This window comes from Cataglyphis hispanica, chromosome 1 (assembly GCF_021464435.1).
Source record: "Cataglyphis hispanica isolate Lineage 1 chromosome 1, ULB_Chis1_1.0, whole genome shotgun sequence".
NCBI classification, from domain to species: domain Eukaryota; kingdom Metazoa; phylum Arthropoda; class Insecta; order Hymenoptera; family Formicidae; genus Cataglyphis; species Cataglyphis hispanica.
Genome location: NC_065954.1, coordinates 8,601,455 through 8,615,975, shown reverse-complemented (window position 1 = coordinate 8,615,975; position 14,521 = coordinate 8,601,455). Strand labels below are relative to the sequence as shown.

Below are 14,521 nucleotides of genomic sequence, written 5' to 3'. Positions count from 1 at the left end.
AACGATTTCTTTTTTTTTCTTTTTCTTTTTTTTTTTTAATTCTTTCCACTATGTCTCTTGCTCCCTTTTACTCCTGTCTGGGCCGGATAATGAGCACAAAGGCTGTCGTAATTGTCGCCAACGCAATCGTAAACCCAAGTCGGTGGTGTAAGTTAAAATGATTGACGTTAATGTTCAACACATGCAACGGATACGATCTAAAACGTTGACTTAAATCTCCGATTTAATGTTTACTTTATTGGCATTACGACAATCTTTGCGCTCGGGACCGCTTTGTTTATAAACTGTCGGATCTTATTCCAACTATTGTCGCGCGGCGTTCTTTCGTTAAGCGATTGTAATACAAAACAACTTGCGTCAGATGCATATATATGTATAATAATCATTGTTATCGAATGGCGAAAGAATGCGAGTGGATGACTCAAGATCGTTACTTGATTCTATTTCTCGTGATAACGAACGTACGAGACATTCTTCATTCGCAGGGAGATCGAGGAATATATGTCAGTAACTTCATCAGCTGTTCCGTTAGACAATCACGTCAGCGGAACTGTAGTTTTTCGTGTCTTCCTTTCTATTAAATAGAATTTTCAGAACGAATGCGTATTGAGTCTAAATGTGTGTATTGAAATTCGCAATTACGTTTGCATAATTGGAAAAAAAAAAAACGATAACGATTATCTCCTAGTAGAAGTGGCTGATAAGCAAAATGATATTATCTGATAAAAGATAATGATAATCAGTGAGATCAAAGTACAAATGTGTTTTTACTGAATATATTAAACGATAACTATCTCAGATATCTCTTTAATATTTCTTAGTTATCATAAAATGTATATTTAGAAAGAAATAATGTTCTTTTGTTCTGAGCAAACTTATCTAGACAAGATGAAAGCATTTGTGGGTGTACGCGATCTTCATCCGAGCTATACAACTTTCTATACCTCAAACGCGTAGGATGATCTCTCTGAGAACTCTTTTGATTAAATCTAATTTAAAAACGGCTAATTGTATGTAATCAGTGTTTGAGGACGTTTCTTGCTTAATTTGCCCTTATCTCCGCTTTGATAATATAAAATTAGCTGTGAAATCACGTAATCAAGTTTGATATATTAATCCTTAAATAATGAATCTATCTGATATTAAAATCTAAAAGAGATAAAGAATTAATGATAATCAAGCTATGTTATCAGCTATTTAATCAATGTTATTTAATCAGTGCTATGCTTGAAGAAAAATTCAAATCTCCATACAAATAAAATACTTAAACTATATTTTATATATATTACATATATTATATATTATAGTTTTATTATTTTCAATTTTTATAATTCATCTATTTTTAATTATACTACAATTACTTAATAATTCTAATAAAAAATTGGAAAAATATACTGTGTTAAATACCATAAGAAAATGAAAATGTTTTATTATTCTGTGCCAAGTCCTTCTATGCCATTTAACTAGATCTTTATCAGTTTGTTAATAATGGAAATAATGTGTGTGATTTATATAGCTCACTCTAATTAGTAATATACGATCGTGCTCATTCGTGTGAAACACGAACGGTAGGCCGTTGGAGCAGCGACATTGGCTTTGTGCTTTCTTTTACACATCACGTTGCCTCGTGTCTCGACCAATCGATATACAGTCAGCAAATATCGCTTTATCTTTTATGGTTACATCTTTCGACATCGCGAGCGAAACACGATTTTCCCAAGCTGCGATCGAATTCCTTATCAATTGTTCTAAATCCGACGACTGAAAACAAATAAAAAGAGAAATATGCGATAACTCGTCGTTTCATTGAATTGCATTTTTTTTTTCTTCGAAAGCGATAATACACGTGATAACGCATACATGATGCTAAATTGCGCTCGTCATATCACAATGATACGCAAACAAGAGATGGAATTCTGTCTTAAGCTTCAATTACTTTGCTGGGTGAACAAATTATATTATTTCATGAGTTCAATTTATTCATGATCCTTAAAAAATTTCAACAATTTTCTTATAATATTAAATTTAAATATTATTATTAAAATTATTAATAAAATTATTATTAAAATTATTAATAAAATTATTATTAAATTATTATTAAAATAAATATTAAATAATAATTATTAAAATATTATTAAAATATTATTAAATAATTATTAAATAATTATTATTAAAATATTAAATAATTATTATTAAAATATTGTTAAAATAAATTCAATAATAATAAATTTTATGATAAAAATCTACATTCTTAATACAAGTGAACACAATCGATTATTAATATACTTAAATATCATAATCTATTTTTAATCTTATTACTCATATTCCTACGTGATAAGGAAAATGTTTCATTATTGATGATTCTAAAACGCTTTCAACGCTTCTCGTTATTGCGTAAATATTTCTTATGTAATTTCTACCAATTGTATGAATATATATATTTAGCGTGTTATTGTATTGTGACCAATAATTATGAATAATAAATGGGGCGAGTCATCCTTTTGTTCGTTGAACGATAAATACATATTCGTTCGAACAAACAACGAATATAATGCAAATAGGAACTTTGTAATATTCGCATCTGTGTTTGTTCTTCCTTTTTACAATTCAGTTTTTATTTTAATCAATAAAAATTAACTCAATATAAAACAAATGCAAACGCGCGTTCCTATGGTTCGTTGAATGTATTTACTTTAAGACGAATTGCTACGTCAAACGACTGATCGCGAACAATAATATTATTGGCTTAAAAACACTTTGTCCTATGGAAGAATACAATTGATGGATATATTAGAAGCTTGAGAGCGCCTCTCTAATCAAATTTACCAATCGACTCCGAGAAGCTTCCAGAACGAATAATAAAACGCGAACGGAGCACAGAAACACGCAAGGTCGTTGCGCGAAGTGTCACCGAACAAAGGCAATAGATTATTTTAGTTAAATTTTGTCCTTTGTGCTTTCTTCTTATATACGTAAGATATGTATATGTATAATTACACTTATATATATATATATATATATATATGTTTTTTTTATTAAATTAGATATTGAACAATGCCGCGCATAGTCGGGTTTCATCCCATTCTGACATATCACAACGGATGATGAATATTATTGTGCTATATTAAACATTTGAACGTAAATAGATGACCTATTGTTATGTATCGATAACATTTGAACTTGGAAACTGCTTTTAATCATGTCTTCGATATTTATTGAAGACTTGACATTTCAGTACTAGTAATTATAATGGGTCTCCTTATGAAATCTATTGTTGCATCATTTTAAATCAGAGTTAATATAGAATACCAAATAAAATCTGTACAAGATATTTCATTTGTCATTTTGTTTATACGTTTTTATAGCCAATTGTACAGTAAAAAAATAATGTCATAAATCTTCGTACAGCTGATGTTATCGATAAAATTATCGCCAATCATCGATTTTTCATAATTCCAGTCTAAAATTGCAATCTCACGTACACTGATTGTAATCAAAATCTTTTAAAAAAGGAACCCTAATATATAAAGGAAAACATTTAATGAATATTGATACTATATCGATACTCTCTCTCTCTCTTTCTTTCTGATCCATGCACTGATAATTTCTAACGAATTATTAATCACAACATCCAAAACATTATTTATCATGTAAATTTCTATAATACGTTAATGTATTTAAAGAATGCTAATGAGACGATACGATAATATTAATGACAGTAAGATATTCTTATTAATTGTGGCTCGAAAATTGACTATTCGTTATTATCTGTTGGATATAGTGCCCAGCAAGAGTAGCCGAGAATATTTATAAATTGTTGCCTGGATGCACAATTAAATTGCTCGTTTACAAAATGTTGCAAATATCGCAACTTATTTACGTAAGCAGCGACATTTCCCAATGTCAATAGGCGAAACACCGTTACATTTAGCACGTGTGTCGCGAAGTATCCGGCCAGAAGTGTAAAATATGTAAGCAAAAGCACTCGGTTTCTCTCGGTTGCAATGCGCAAAATACGCGTAATTTGTTTGGCGAGATGCCCGTTTTAATGACGCCGATACGTGACCGACAATAACGGCCCGGTAACGCGGTCCATCCGCGCGTTGTACACGATCTTATAAATCCCATACGTCGGCCGTGTGGCACAGCAGTCGCTCATTTTATCCTCAACCGCGTGTGAATGTAATTTTTCTTCCAAAGATCTGGTCGCGCGGGGCTGGTCGGATCATTGCCACGCATCATCTTATTAAACGCTCCCTGTCGATTTTGCTGCGTCACAGCAGAAATTTCCACTAATAATGCCAAGGTAGACATTCTACGTTTTTTTATTGCACGTCTTCTCAAGATGATTTCAGGGAAACGACCTATTATTAATGTAACGTCGGTTAAAGCGTTGATAATCTTTATCATTATGAAATTATTATAGAAAAATACAAAACAATGTCGTGCAGTTTATCTGCTCGACTCGCAATAAGCTAATTGACTGGAGGAGAGATAAAAAAAAACGTACTCCGAACTTACATAAGTACTCCAACTCAAAACATTTCAAGATTCTTGGCAATTCATCTATGTACTGTTTATGCTCCAAACACGTCATCCTCTCTTTAAAAAAATAACCCTTATCTCATGATGTCGATCATTTATATATACGTTGAAAAAAATAAGTAACACATTTGGCATTAATTTATTATTTTCTCTTCCGTTTTTCCATAATTTTTACAAATTTCCTGAACCATTTTCGCACGCATTATTCTTACATTCTTATACAGATTCTGTATGCTAATTATATTATATTGTTGAATTCTTTTTGAACTTATTGTTAGATTTATGATTAATGTAAAACTTAAGATTAATGTTTCTAATTACTAAAAATGTTCCAGTGAAATGTCTAGTAAATGCATGGACGAGAGTCTAGAAGAAGGTTCTAGACTGCAACAGCATTACTGTATAACGCTGGGCGTGGGGCCTCTGTGGTGGTCCTGATGTGCCCCATGCCGCATTGTCTGTATCTACAGTCAACACAGAGAGCCGCGGCGTGGGGATCAAGCAGAGTCAGCTCTCTGTGAGCTCCCACATTGTGCAAGTACGTATTTTAAGAAAAAGATACATAGAAATCACTTTTAGAAACCAGAAATAATTTTTTTATGATTGCGCGAATGCAAAATAAAGCATACATTCTCGATAGACGAATAAAATTCTAATTTCTTTTGTCACGATACCTAGGAGGATGAATTATTGAAAGCTGTAAGAAGTAACGAACCATTGCGTCTAACGTTCACTCTCCACTTGACCGAGAGTACATCTGTCGAATGGGAGACCGTAGCGTGGCGTCGTTGTCTATACATTCGCGTACCGAGCTGCCTTCTGCCCGAAGGATCAAAAGAAGGCTTTGTCTCGCTCCTAGAATACGCCGAAGAAACACTACGCTGCACCAATATCATTGTCTGCCTTCGTAAAGATAGATCAGATCGAGGTACTTGTCGCTTGCCGTTCTTTGGCACAAACATCAATGCAGACTTTTGCGTCGACGAGAAAGATTCACCGTCTAAATCGTTCTGTTGTTATGGTCTAGCAATGCTGGTTCGTACCTTCATGTTCTTGGGCTTCACGGTCCTGCCACCAACTCATGCCTTGGTACCACCAGGCAGTGATGCTGGCAATCTCTACATGCTCTATGCCATCGAGTAATCGGCAAAGCAGTTCGGCCTCTATCAAATTTAACGCACAGGTATTGAGTCAAGAGAAGAGATATTGGAAATTTCTCAACTCTCTACAATTTATTTTATATTAGTTGATTTATTTAACCGCTTTCTGTTTATTAATAATCAGTTCTCACTTTTTCATGCATTTATTGTATTATTTTCAGGTATAATTATTTGAATTTTGTTATATTTTATATTACAGATACCGCGCCACATATAGTTCGAATCTGAAATTCTGAAAAGGAGACAATTTCAAAATTCTGAAAAATGATTCAATGTTTATCTTACATATTTTTAAGTTTTGCTATATGTACATCATAATTTGCATCTTATTAATTTCAAATTCGGAGATTTATAAGTTTCGATAAAAATTATTGTAGAAATTTGACAATGCGAAAAAAGAATTCACATTAGGTGATCACAGAGAAGAACAACCTTGGCGTTAAATTTAAGAGGCTTGATAGAAAAAAAAAAAAACATAGTCGGGAATACGTAGAATGCGTATATAAAAGGCTTTCGATGGGTATATCGATTCATTCTCTTGAACACAATGTTAATAATTATTGTAAGAGCATATAAGCTGCTGACAAAGCTTCTTCCCACGTGACGAAATTTGACGGAATTTGGAGTCGCATATTAACAACTGATCGCGACGACAAACTGTTAAATTTTAGAGAAAATTTATTATCGATATATCTCAATGTTAATCGTGGCAGATTGGGTATCACCATAATATTTTTCGTTAATATAAGTACATTTCCTTATTTGTAAGTATTATTGATCATGTATAATCTAGATTTAATATCTGCATTGTTTGAATGCCGATGAAATTCATTCAATAGTTTATTTTTCATCCTTTTTAATAATGCATAAATTTAGTGACATTGATATTTTTTATAAAAAATTAATTAATATTCTTTATAACAGATGTGTGACTACAAGATGTAATTATTCTCTCTTTGTAGTTCTGCAGACAGTTAGTTTTTGTTAAGTAAAAGATCTGCAAAAGTATAAAACAAAAAACAAAAAAAAATTTTGTCCACTGAATTGACTTTTCATAGAAATAAAAAATCTTTTTTTGGAATATGTTCAAATAAGTTGAGTACTCTCCAATCTAGAGCAGTGCTTGCTACAATAGATAGCACAACAATATAAAAATTAAAGATTTTAAGTTAGAAACATTATGTTATACCGATGTTATGTTATAATCGAAAAAAATAATATATTCCGCGTAAATATTTTTTCAATTTAATTTATCAATTAAAATTGATACAGGATTATCATAAATTATATTCGTATAGATATAAGAGAGCCTTATTATCTTATTAATTTTTCTTTAATGGTATAGTCTCTTAAGTAATAATATATCTGGTAATCCCCAATCAGTTAACATTGAAGAGATTTTGCTAATAAATGCGTTCTTTAGTGTTGACTTGATAACGGACAACATAAAAAATACAAAAATATAAAAAAAAATGAAAAATATCACAAAAAGAATAAAAAAAAGTGTTAATAGTTTATTAGGAATATAGGTAAAGATAAGTACAGAATGACGGACTATATTGTATGTTAACTTCACGCAAATAATTCGAAAATTTTGCCTCAAGTTTTTAAATTGATAAACAATTCCATGCGTTTTATCTCGTCAGTTAGTATTATATATTCGTATCTCTGACACACACATACACATAAGAAGTAAATATGTATACGTTTCTTATTCATACATGAAGACGTAATTGCTAAATAAACATTTAATAAAACTATATATTGTTAATTCTTGTTCATCAAATATGTTTACTTGAAATGATTTTTTGGCTTCCGTATTGTGCAAGTGTTTTATTTAATGTGATAACCTACATGTGCAAAATGTGTAATTAAAATATACTATTGATTACGTAACTAAAATAAATATAACGTAATTAAAACATTTAATTATGATATGTAACTAAATATACTTTATATATTACTATATAAACTAAAATTTTTATAATGAAAAAATATTAGCTGTAAATTATAAAGTATACTTGCCTTTGCTTTACATATAATTCATATGTGCGTGAAATGTATTTTTAAATTTGACATAATATACAATTCTCTATTAGTATTAATATACGAAACAACATACAATAATTATTGGTATTGTATGTCTTTTCTAAATATATCAATATACATATAACGAATAGAAATTTAGCTTATGTATTTTAAAACATAAACAAAAATTCAAAATTAAACTATATTATTATGCATTTCGCGCTTATTACTTTTCGTTGATTAACTGCTCAAATTAAAGAAAATAAATTAAAGATGCCAATGTGTAATATTGTATAACAATGATATGACAAAATAAGTCTGGATTAATAGAATACTTTTGAATATTCTTTCTTGATTCTATAACACAATTTATAAAAGTTTTATTCCAATCTTTTTTAGATGCTGTAGAATCGAAAAAAAGATTCAAAATGGAGAGAAGATTTAATATAGCAGATTCTTATTAACTAGATAAAGTCATGTTTTACATATTTTTTTCATAGAAGAGTTTCATATCTGTTTATATACCTCAGTCATCTTAATACAGCAATTATCTCATTAATAGCAATTATATTTTTGTTTTTATGTCAATTAATTGCGTGAATTGAATTTCTCATATGCTTCAGTTTCCTATAATCAATTAAAAGAACAAGAATCAGACAAATAAAAACAAAAAATTATTATAGAAAAATATATCATACCTCAGAAGAGGTTCGCGGAACTAATCCTAAACTGTCGAGCATACCAGATGGTGCCGATTCTTCAATGGGACGTGCTAATACCTTTTTACATTTTGTCAAGTGTCTTGCTGCAATATGACGTCAATTTAAATTAATCTGTATATCAATAATATATCGTTAGATTTATCTATACCACTTCTATACCTAATTGATTGCCGTCAGTCGACGTGTAACCACACGGACACTGTAGTTTCTTTTCTAGCGGGATGTTAATTAAAGGAGATGGTACGATCAAACCGGTCTTCGGCCTTTCATTATGGATTTGTTGTTGATGTTCTTGGAATGCACGCCAACAGCATGTGACATAACGGCACTGTTGACATCGCTGTTCGCCTCTATTCATTAAATAATTTATGTAATGTTAAGATTATTGAGATTATTTAGAATAATATGCTTACGGATAATGATCTTCTTCATCAATATCTTCTTCACATTCTTGGCATGCTAAATATCTAATGGAAGTGTTCACTGTTATTGGCCCAGTACTCCATTTTTGTATTTTTTCATCCGGTGGTAACTCGGGCAGTGGACTATCTATAGTAAATCGTACCACTTCTGGCCGTTCTTTTGGGACTATTATTCCACTTTTACCAGCAGAATATGGTATTGCTTCTATAAATATTTGTTATTCTATTAAATATGATAGAAGCAATAATCTTTGCACACAATAAATAAGAAAAGGATATAAATAAGAAAGGATAAAAAAAAATAAAAATGAGTCAATAAAATGATGAATACAATCATTATGAGAACTAAACATACACATAAGGCATAATTAATTTTATATGTTTGTTCTGATTAATCAATTAAATTATTAACAGAATCATTATAGAAATTCTTGTTTTATTTTTAAAATATCCTATAAATTTCCAATATCAAGATATAATAATATATAATATGTCAATGAAATATGTTGTAATTTTAATTTTACATATATATTAAAAAGTATAGTAAATATATGATGTTATGTATTTAGTTTATATATAATGCATACATGTTCATTTACAAATTTTAAAAATTATTGAATAAATAAAAGTACAGTTTATACTAATTTATAATAGGTTGATTAAATTTTTTTACTAATCTTGATATGCTTATATGAATTATAATGATATGTAAATTATAAATTTATGACAAATTATATATATATATATATATATATATATATATATATATATATATATATATATATACACATAACACACACACACACATATAATGTAGTGTTTTTTAATGATTCTGTTAACTATATTGGAATTTCATATTACCATCAAGATTTTATATCTTTTTTGTTATATATCAAATTGTCTTATAATATATAGTATAGACTTATAAATACATACTTACTTGAATTAAAAATATAATCATGTAATTCTCGCTGATGTATCGTCAACGAACTTTTTTGATTGAACCAGAGGCAACATTTTGAACACTTGTTGCCTTTTCCTTGATCCCTTCTTACAATGTGCCTTTGCATGTGCGACAAGTAAGCATGAACATTGGACGCGCTTGGATTACCATCGTTCACAAATTGTATTACCTTTTCAAAATAGTATCATTTTTTAATCCAATTGACAGAATAGAAAGGAGAAACATATTCGTGATATGTGACGGTTTTTTATTCTTACCTTGAGACAATAAGGGCATTGCAATCCGTCGCCTTTATCGTGGACTTTATAATAATGATCTATGACATCCTTATGACTGGATGTGCGATAACCGCAACTTTCACAACGATATGGCATCTCGGAAGGATGATGCATTAATGACAGATGCTCGATTAACGATTTGCTTTTTCCTAAACAAGAAACGTACATAAAAAAAGTAATTTTCTCAACTTCTTTCTCATATTATATTTCTTTTAATCACTTAATTTTTTAATTTTCATAGTTATAAGCAATTATAAAACTAATGTGAAAAATACCACATTAGCTTACCGAATTTCTCTTCACAAATAGCGCAAATTACCATAAGACCATCAGAATGTCCAAAATTGCTATGTGTTTCTGTCACATGCGTAAGCATTTGATGCTGCGATGAAAGCGCGGTGCAACAATAGCGGCATACCGACAATTCCGATTGACCGGGCACTTGTGGAGGTACATGACTAACCATATGTTCCATCACTTCGGTATTAGATCTCATCACCGTTGTGCAGAGGAAACACTAAGCCAAAAAGATATATATATATATATATCTCAGGCGTTACAAAATATGCCGATACAGTATGACAGCTTCAAGCAAACCTTGAAATATAATGGAGATCTGTGTTCTTTTAAGATCAAGTTTTTATCACCTTCCATTGTAGCATAATACAATTCTTGGAGCTGAATTTGATCTTTCGATTCCTTTTCGTCTCTATTGTCTTTTTCTTTTTCTTTATTATTCTTGAAATCGATCGCAGTTCTTTGCGATTCGTGTTCTGAAGTTGTTACAGTATGAATTCGTTTTCTTCCCCGTTTCAGATTAGGTTTTATTGAAATTGTATCAGGGATTTTAATATTCTGAGATAATGTTACATCAGTTATTGGAATTGAATCTTTTGTAGATATCACTGGTATACTACTGATATCCATTGGTGATTGATTGCTTGAATAAGACCAATTATGAAATGGATTAGCAGCAATTTTTGCTAAACGATCTAACAGATTATCATCTGAAAAAATACATAATCCTTTTATTTAAAGATATAAGAATACTGAATATGGACAATAAAATGTTATTACTTTGTCAGAATAACGTGATTATTTTTTTACTTACTAGAATCGAGTTTAGTCTGTTCCGCGATGTGCCGAATAATATTGTCAAATGCACGTTCCGATGTACCTCCATACATCTCTCTCCATATTAATTCATCTAAGAACTGTTGTATCATTTGTCTACTGAGCAAACTCAATGTATTTTGAAACATTCTCGGCACAATTTTTCTAAGATATTCCATAATATGGTAATTACTCATTAAGTTTCTAGATGTCTGTTCTGCAAACGCAGATTGCATGACATGATTGTAACCCATATCATGCAGGGTACTTTTGTCAACAGTAAAGTCAGTCATTATTTTCGAGTCTGTATGAACCCATTCTTTCAATGGATGTAAGATATTTATAAACCGTCTTTTGAATGACCTATCTCCGTTCTGCATTGGTTCGCAAGCGCGCAATCGTATGTCCAATGTAGATGGATCCAGAACACCAAGAACCTCAACTTTCACCTAAATATGAGAACCGAATTACATAAACGATTTCTTTTATATTAAGATGTCAAGATGTCAAAATATTTCACCTGTCGCAAATGTCCATCTTGTGATGTGGTACCCAGACTAATTACACCAATCTGTATCACAGAATTTTTACCGCCCATTTTACGACTCTTGTCCCATACTGCTGCTGTACAAATGCTACGTAGATTCGTATAAAAGTTTTTCAAATATAAGTTAGACACTTTCACCCAGGAGACTACATTTTGCACATTAGTCTGACATGCCCAATGATAAATTAACTTTAACAAAACTGTAGGTGTGTAAGGAGCCCCTTGAAAGAGAGAACCAGAAAAAACAGAAACAAATTTATCAGGACAACAACTAGATATCCAAACATAACCACCGGAATACGGGAATGTTCCTTGATCGCTGTACATTCCTAACTTGAGTTTAGTCTTTTGATAATTTGAGCTATGTTGTAAACAATATTGTTCCGATCTTACTAAACCCTGTTGTATTAACCATTCGGCGAATTTTGTAGCAGAAAACATGAGCACACTTTTAACTTTAGCATCTGAAAAATTTTGTTAATTATCACAATCATGTTTAACATTATATCATTATACATAGTAGTAAACGTAAACAGATTTTATACCTAATGCTTGTCTTTCTTTTTGTGCAATTTGCGATCCGATATCTTTACTATATAAGTTTGGCCTTGCTACTACTACTAGAGATGGAAAAGTTCGACCGCCGGTAGTTTTGTTAAACGTAAATTCTCTGCCATCAGGCTGATTCTTCTTGACTTCATCAATTTGTTCACTGACTACAAAATATTCAATAATAAGTAGAATTAATTAGCGAATGTATTAATATTATATAATGTTTCTTTTTAACCTGTATTATAGCCAACAGATATTCCTCCTATACTAGTGTGTTCAGTAGGTTTGACAGTTGGTTGACTTACTGTTTGTTGTTTATTAACAGTTTTTATCCTAAGATTTGTTGTACCTTGTGGGATTGTAGGAGCTGAAAAATCAATATTATATATTTTGTTAGTAAGTGTAATCTTTTATCTTAGTTATCCTCATGCAATAATATTAATTTTAAAAAATATAATTATATTCTTACTTGATGTAACAACATGCGTTGCTGGTCCAGTCTTTGGTCTCAAACGAGTAACTGTGGGTGTAGTCTATAAGAAAATATGGTACTCATATATTCATTGATTATAAATTACAGAATAGAAAATATAGAGGATTCTTTTTTCTACTCATAAAAATACCTCTTCTATAATATCAGGTTGTTGTAGTTGAAGAACTTTTGTTCTCCGTCCAGACCTGGTATACTTGTACTAAAGAAAATTAGTATGTAATTAGTATTTTAATGAAAATTCAGACATCAATAAGAAAAAAAAACTAAATATACAGATTGAATTGTCAATACATTTTCTTGTTGAGGTTGCGTAGCGGTTGAAACCACAGATGTAGATGTAGATGTAGTTGTAGTTGTTCCTGAAAAAGATCTTATTTATTTTATATAATTTCAACCATACAATTTTATATGTATAGTTCTAATTATGTAAGTAACTTGTTACCTTGGGTTTGTGTAACAGGTCCTACAATAACTCCCATACGTGGATCAACTACTAGTTGAATGTTCCCTTGAGATCCAGTTGGATTACTAATATTTAGTTTGATTGGAGTTGAATTTTTGTTTTGCTGGGCCTAAAAATAAAAAAATAAGTATTTCTGTATATATATATATATATTTTAATATATTTAATGTAAAATCCAGTGAAATACTTACAACATTTAAAATCTGAGGATTATTCTGAATTACTGTCGATGTTGCTGTTGGGTTTGTAGGTCTACAAATGTTAACACATAAAATATATTAACATTTAATACTAAATTTTCATTTTCCTCCATAATTATACTTACAATGTGTATTGATAACCGCTGACAACACCTGCTTGACATACCAATTTACTGTCATGATCTTTAACTAGTTCTTCTAAGATAGCTGCAACCTGACAGAAAAGATCAATATATAATATGTACATTGCTAAAAAAAGATAAGTAGATATATTTACTCTATCATAATCTTCTTTTAGTTTTGTCCTTGATATCAATTGTGCTTCACTGAGAGGATCTTCTGTACACTCTAAATTTAATGTCATGTTGATTGGACGTCTGGTTAGAACAGAGCGTGTGAACAGTCTTGGTCTTGGCATTTTGCATGTAGCTTGTAGCTGCTGATATAAAAAGATCAAATAAATGATATGCAATTAATTTATTATTTAATAGATCTGTTCCAAATGTAATATATATGGAATATGTAAAGCAGTAAAAGACATAGGTGCTTGTAGAAACTTTCTTTTGCACATATTTTATAAATAATAAATTTATAATTACATATATTTATATATCTATAATTGAGAAAAAAAAACAAGAATAGACAAACAATAAAGGTTCCCTAAATAAAAAAAAATTTTCTTAAGCATTCATTGTTATTTTTTTTAATTATAAATTCTGCAAAGTTCATTGGTTAAATAGCCACTATATGTCTACGTTACTACTGTCTGTTCCAAAAGGAATCGTTCGGCATTCGATTGAAGCAAAAAAGCCTCAAATCGATTCCCAGTTGTCGTATATCACCAAGAGTTGGTCATACCTGGTTGCAAATGAAAGTGATATATATCTTGAAGCATCGAGGTACACCGATGCATAAAATTAATCACTACACAATAAAATGATAACCTAATCGTACCGGAAAACCAGGCGGCAAAATCTCACCGCGTATGACTTTTCGACTTCGCATGCGAACCTCGCACGGTGATGGGACTAGAG

General features: G+C 30.6%; 2 protein-coding genes across 7 annotated transcripts; one reads left to right on the top strand and one right to left on the bottom strand.

Moving 5' to 3' along the window:
* The first annotated feature begins 4,880 nt into the window (after window positions 1–4,880).
* On the top strand, window positions 4,881–7,465 carry LOC126851274 (ornithine decarboxylase antizyme 1). Its single transcript, XM_050595031.1, is given in 5 exon segments — window positions 4,881–4,980; window positions 4,982–5,083; window positions 5,224–5,473; window positions 5,573–5,728; window positions 5,905–7,465. Coding segments are annotated over 4 exon segments (564 nt in total). The 5' UTR covers window positions 4,881–4,884; the 3' UTR covers window positions 5,689–5,728; window positions 5,905–7,465.
* Window positions 7,466–8,173: 708 nt separating this feature from the next.
* Window positions 8,174–14,505, bottom strand: LOC126849694 (uncharacterized). Of its 6 annotated transcripts, XM_050591849.1 has the most exons (21): window positions 14,442–14,495; window positions 14,248–14,345; window positions 13,765–13,926; window positions 13,613–13,701; window positions 13,479–13,539; window positions 13,267–13,396; window positions 13,116–13,183; window positions 12,955–13,023; window positions 12,801–12,864; window positions 12,567–12,698; window positions 12,325–12,495; window positions 11,753–12,243; window positions 11,231–11,681; window positions 10,717–11,126; window positions 10,408–10,636; window positions 10,099–10,268; window positions 9,818–10,010; window positions 8,869–9,082; window positions 8,615–8,805; window positions 8,432–8,538; window positions 8,174–8,360 (listed from the first exon to the last, which is right to left on the bottom strand). In XM_050591849.1, the coding sequence occupies exons 3-21, from the start codon at window positions 13,903–13,905 to the stop codon at window positions 8,322–8,324; spliced, it is 3,420 nt and encodes a 1,139-aa protein (XP_050447806.1). In that variant the 5' UTR covers window positions 13,906–13,926; window positions 14,248–14,345; window positions 14,442–14,495; the 3' UTR covers window positions 8,174–8,321. The 6 variants fall into 6 exon arrangements, with proteins under 6 accessions (XP_050447806.1, XP_050447770.1, XP_050447777.1 ...); XM_050591813.1 differs by lacking the exon at window positions 14,248–14,345 and having other exon boundaries at window positions 13,765–13,923; window positions 14,442–14,505; XM_050591820.1 differs by lacking the exon at window positions 14,248–14,345 and having other exon boundaries at window positions 8,174–8,350; window positions 13,765–13,923; window positions 14,442–14,505.
* Between the last annotated feature and the right edge of the window lie 16 nt (window positions 14,506–14,521).